The following is a 5,985-nucleotide window of genomic DNA, read 5'->3' as shown; positions in this document are numbered from 1 at the left end:
CTAATGTATCTTATTAATTATAGTACATTGATAACAAAAGTCTAAAGAACAATATCTATCTTGTAGAAAAGTCCACAGCTACTGAGACAAACATACAGACGGGATTCAATAGACTATCTTGCTTTCTGATGAGAGATGCAGCAGTTGTCAGTGCCAGTGTTGTAGGCTGTTTTGCTTTCCGAAAAGAGATACAGCAAGCGTCAAAGCAACACGCCTCCCAGGCAAAAATTGCATGTTTCAAGAAACTCTTCTTCAGGCAAATTATTTTTCATGGAACCAAAGCTCACAATGCTACAATGCTCAAGTCAAACAGCTTTGTAGAAGGCTTCTCTGGTTCTCTCAGTAGCTGTGGACTTTTCTACAAGATATATATTGTTCTTTAGGTTTTTGTTATCAATGTACTATAATTAATAAGGTACACTAGGGTCTTTATTGTATATTTATGACTTAAACGAATATATGAAGATATAGTGGCATATCAGTATTGTGTGTTTTGTTTTAACATGGTGTTTTTCCCCCCACGTTTGTTCAACCTTGCCGTGTTGCCCGTGTGTTGGCAACCCTACTTAAGCACCGCTTAATGTTTGTACAAAATGAGGGTTACATGACTGTGCTAATGTGTAAATACATTCCACCTATCCCTATTTACCAGAGCCAAACCTTAATTTCTGCGGCTTGACATAAAACACCCCTCCTTTGTTCTTTGTGCCTCTTGTGGCTTTGTGTAGCTTTTACAGACAGGTCCGCATAAAGAGGCTGAAGGTAGTGTGTTTATCTTCCTTTCCTATTTTTTTCTTGTAAGAGTCCTGAGCTAGGTTAGGCAGAGAGTGTGACTAGCTCATTGTCACCCAGTGAATATCATAGTCGATGCTGTATGCATATTAATCCTGTGTAGATTATGTTTTGTTTAAAATTTATTATTTATTTACTATTGTAACACACCCTGAGCCCTGCCGTGCAGGGAAGGGCGGACTAGGAATTTAAAAAACAAAGAGCAGAGTGGGCATTTGAGCCTGAAATTCACTGATCTTGGTCCAACACTCTCACCACTACACCATGTTGATGTTGGTTTGCACTTGGTGTGTGGTAGTTACATAGATAATATTTTTAACTTGCCAAACACTTGACAGTATTTCTTACAGTCACTTTCAAATTAATCCTGTCACTTTGAGGTAAATTGCTGTTTTTTCTCATTTTGGAGATTGTACTCTGACGAAATAAATAAACCAAGCCACAGCAGGAACACAATAGAACTCAGATCTCCTGGATTCTTTGTGTGTGTGTGTGTGTGTTCCCTCCCATATCAAAATCCTAAAAACAAATTTGCAAACCTCGGCATTAATATATATGTTTCATTCCTTAGGTGCATGGTTAATCATAGATTCGTATCCCATAAGAAGCACTTGTACATCTTTTTCATTGACCCACCAACATGTCTGTCTGTGAGGATATGCTTCTTTGCAATTACCGCAAATGCAGAGTCAAGCTTTCGGGCTATGCGTGGGTCACAGCCTGCTCACATATCTTCTGTGACCAGCATGGCAGTGGGGAGTTCAGCCGTTCACCAGCAGTCTGCCCTGCTTGCAACAGTGCCCTTTCTGGCAAGTTAGATATCGTTCGGACAGAACTCAATCCTTCTGAAGAATATAAAGCGATGGTCCTCGCTGGACTGCGTCCAGAGATTATTCTAGACATCAGCTCTAGGGCCCTGGCCTTCTGGACGTACCAGGTAAAGTCACCTTGAATGAATGTCCAAAACTGGTATTCTGATACATGGAAAAGAATGTATTTTCAAAGTAATTGGAGGATTAGCATATATTGAGTGTGCACATGTGGTACTGTTCGTAAAGCTGGCACAAAGACTTAAAGCTGAAGAGCCAAATATTATGACTGTTCTTAGAATAATTGATTGGAGTTTCTCAGAGAAATCTCTGGTATGCACTAAAGTTTATCTGAGAAAAAAGACCCAGTGTGTTATGCACAACATCGTCGTTTACTGACTGATTCTTTCTCCTCGGGCGTGTGGGTTGGCTCCAAAGAACTGTGATTGGAAGGAAAATAGCTGCTAGAGCTGTTTTGCAAATGTTTGCACAAGCGTTTATGTGTGCATTTACATGCCGCTAAGATAGGTAGGTGTGGCTGTTTTCATGCGTTCTGTTTGCACAGAAATTGTGCATGTTATTGTGCAAGCAGGAAAAAAAAAACACCTTTGGAATTAAGTTCCAGAGGGGCAATTGTGTCTTTTGAAGCACAAACAAAAAGGAGTCTTGTGGTATTTTAAAAACCAACAGATTTACTACATCAGCATTTGTAAACTACAGTAGTGAAGTAGCTTAAGAAACAATGAGTTGGATCCAGCCAGCCTTTTCATTCAGGGCCAAAGTAGATGTGAGAGCACGGTCAGACCTGTGGACTGCTGTCATGTCTAGTTTGGTCCTCAGTCTTGCCTAGTTCTCCTTACTACAGCCTCAGTATCACATGGCTTTTGTACATGAAGGTCTCATGATCTACAGTATAGCCTTTTTGGGTGGTTAAAGGGTATGCCTCCTTTATTCACTACCAGAAAAGCTGGTTAAATCCAACCGAGTATCTATATCTGTGTCTGTAAACATTTCTTGGAGCTGTGGTGGCTCAAGTGGTTAAGACGCTGAACTGCAGGCTGTGGAAGGTCAGTAGTTTGAGACCCGGGTGCCGCAAGACGGAGTGAGCTCCCGTCTCTAGTTCCAGCTCCTGCCAACCTAGCAGTTCGAAAGCAAGACATTGCAAGGAGATCAATAGGTACCACTTTGGTGGGAAGGTAACAGCGTTCCGTGCGCCTTGGTGTTTAGTCATGCCAGTCACATGACCATGAAAACATCTTTGGACAGCGCTGGCTCTTCGGCTTGGAAACGGAGATGAGCACCGCAACCCTAGAGTCGGATTCGACTGGCTTTCGAGCAAGGGAACCTTTACCTTTACTTTAAAACATTTCTTATACATTGGAGTTGGGTAAATATGCCACAATTCTGTTAGCTTTTAAGGTGCCATGAGGCTCTTTCTTAACTTTAGATTAGGTTGCAGTTTTATCACATAGTGCTGTAGAGTAAGAAATAGAATAGCTCTTTGGTGAAGTGAGCAGTGACTCACAAAAGCACATCCGCTGCCACAAATTTTGTTAGTCTTTAAGGTGCTACTGGACTCTTGCACTTTTGTGCGGCTACAGACAGACGAACAGGGCTACCCATCTTGATCTAGCTCTTTGGTGAGCAGAAGAGGCCTACGTGCAGAAATATGCCTTTGAATCCAACCCATTATAGTTAGTCATCTCGCATTCTGTTCTATGAAATCCTACAAGCACATAATCAAAGTCCTGTTTGGAGAATAAACTGGGGGAATATTTATTTTTGTCACACAAAATCCAAATTTACATACTGTAGCAAGAATTTAATTTCCCCAAACCCAGACTAATATCTTGATATCTCAGTCTGGACCACTGGAAACCAGAATTTTCTTCCTAGGCTCTACAGCAGATTTTACTGCAATTCTTAAAACTTTCATCTATTCTCATGGCTTCAGATGTAGGAAAATTTTAAATCTACATGTTTACTGTGAACAAATCAGTAAGAGATGGGGAGAAAGGTGGCATTAAATTCTGGAATTCACTGCTGGTACCAGCCATGATTAAAGGGATCCTCCAGATCCAGAGGTAGCGAACCTACCAGAGTGAGGAGGCAACATCAAAGGAAGGCCCTGGCTTCTATGCCTGGCTTGTTGATCCTCCAGAGCTGTGTGGAACACAGGATCCTGGACTTGACGGACCATTGGTCTGATCCAGCAGGGCTCTTCTTATGTTCTCATAGTGAAACTAAGAACAGGTAATAGCTGTTCAACTGTTACATATAGGGTTGCCAGCCTCCAGGTGGGGCCTGGAGATCTCCCGCTTTTACAACTGATCCCCAGCTGACAGAGATCAGCTCCCCTGGAGAAAATGGCTGCTTAGAAGGGTGGACTCTGTGGCATCGTACCATGCTGAGGCCCCTCCCCTCTCCAAACCCTGCCCTCTCCTAGATCCACCCCCAAAGTCTCCAGGTATTTTCCAGCCCAGACCTAGCAACCCTAGTTACATACTTTTAAAAAGAAGAAAAGCAGAAATAATTGGTTCCTGCGTAAACAGCTGGATTGATGTCATGGAGCAGACTGTGATCCCACATAATGTTGGTGGTAGTTTCAGGACAGGCAAAATGAAGGAGGTTTTCTGATCTCTCCCCCAAACTGTTTCACTGTAGACTGAATCAAAAAATTTAAGAACACCGTTATGGTTCCTGTTTTTGCTCCTGTCTTTGCAGGTTCACCAGGAAAGGCTGTACCAAGAATACACCTACAGCAAGGCTGAGGGACACCTGAAACAGATGGAAAAAGTTTACACCCAGCAACTCCAAAGCAAGGATGTGGAGCTGACGTCCATGAAGAGTGAGGTTTCCTCCCTGAAGAAAGTGCTGGAGGAATACAAAAAGAAATTCACAGAACTTTCCGAGAAACTCATGGAGCGCAACCGTCAATACCAGAAACTTCAGGGCCTCTATGACAGTCTACGCTTACGTAACATTGCTGTAGCCAGTCAGGAGGCAGCTCATGAGCCCCCTATGATGCCTCAGCCAGCCGTCTTTGGTTTCCCTTTGGGTAAGGATGGTGGCTTTACAGTTTGGGGGCTGAAATGTTCTCGCACAAGGTGTAATGCTAAAATGTAATGAGCTTTTCCACACAGTGGAGTCTGAGTCCCTCCTTTCGATCTATCTCTGCTTCTTCTCTCCCTGTCCTTCCATGCCCCCTCACCTAATATTTCTTCTTTCTTGCCCCCTGGTCCAGCTACCCTGCCCAGTCTTTTCTCTCTCCTGCCACTCTCACCCACCCCCTCATTGGCTTCCCCCCACTGCAGCAAATGTGGTGTCTCCATCCCTTTTCTTTTCCCACTTCTGTTCCCTGTCATTTGCCTCTTTCCTTTGCAGAGTTGGTGAGCACTGGTTCGTGTTGCCACACAATGCAATGTTTAAAAATGACCTCTCTGCGTGTGCAGATGGTACTGTTACTATTTGGGTGGCTTTTAGTCCCTAAAGATTAAAAAGTTGTATTTTCCTGAAAAATTGGGGGTTTGCTCAGGTTTGCAGAAACCTCTGCCTTAGCCCTGGATGACTCCCTCTAGCTGATATGTAAAAAAACCCCAAAACACATAGGGGCATACTTTTAGATGCATAATATTATGTGGGTTAACATATTAGTGTAGCTAATAATGCCTTATAGATCAAGGGATCTATCCTAAAGCAGAAACGTGTGTGTAGGATTGCAGCTTAATTCTCTCCCCCCCCCCCCAACTAATATGTCTCTCTCTCGCATGTCCTAGGAAATGCTGCCAGGTTCTCTGGGGATACAACACCTCACCAGGGCCAGCGTGGCGAAGGGGACTTCCATTTCAAAACCTTCTTTGCTTCTTCTCCCCCAATGGGAGATTCTGGCAACTGCTTCTTTTCCTTCACTTCACCCGGCAATGATCTGACCCAGTGCCCAGGAGGCAACAGAGCCTATAAAATAAAGAGAATGTAGTCTAGAATTTATACTGACCTTTCTGAAGACTTTGAGACAATGGGCAGAGACTCTTTTTATAGAGTTGAGAGTTTCACAAGAATCGACAGTCCAGACCTGGGAGACATCCAGTGGCTGCCAAACTGTAACTCCCCAGATTCCACCATAGAAAACCTCAAAGCAAGGGGTTCTGCAAGGAGGACTGAAAGAATGAATATTCCGTTGCAACCAAGTTCTTTTCATGTCACCCCTCTTTCTCTCTCCCCACACACACACCAACATCACCTTCCCCTTCTCGCTCTGGCTATGATCTTAATCTCATTTTACTTAAAACTGAAATGTGTTAAGAATCAAGTATCAGGTTGTTTTACCCTGTTATATCTCCAGTTGTTATACAGCACATAATGGTTGTACCTGTAGTGCGCTGTA

General features: G+C 43.2%; 1 protein-coding gene across 1 annotated transcript; it reads left to right on the top strand.

The window, feature by feature from the left end:
• Positions 1-1,432: 1,432 nt before the first annotated feature.
• Positions 1,433-5,577, top strand: CCNB1IP1 (cyclin B1 interacting protein 1, E3 ubiquitin protein ligase). Its single transcript, XM_015419946.1, has 3 exons — positions 1,433-1,729; positions 4,326-4,659; positions 5,378-5,577. The coding sequence occupies exons 1-3, from the start codon at positions 1,433-1,435 to the stop codon at positions 5,575-5,577; spliced, it is 831 nt and encodes a 276-aa protein (XP_015275432.1).
• The last annotated feature ends 408 nt before the right edge of the window (positions 5,578-5,985 follow it).

Source organism: Gekko japonicus, unplaced genomic scaffold (assembly GCF_001447785.1).
Source record: "Gekko japonicus isolate JY-2015 unplaced genomic scaffold, Gekko_japonicus_V1.1 scaffold3888, whole genome shotgun sequence".
In the NCBI taxonomy this organism is placed as follows: domain Eukaryota; kingdom Metazoa; phylum Chordata; class Lepidosauria; order Squamata; family Gekkonidae; genus Gekko; species Gekko japonicus.
Note: the sequence above shows the minus strand (reverse complement) of the source record. Positions and strands in the feature narration are given on the sequence as shown.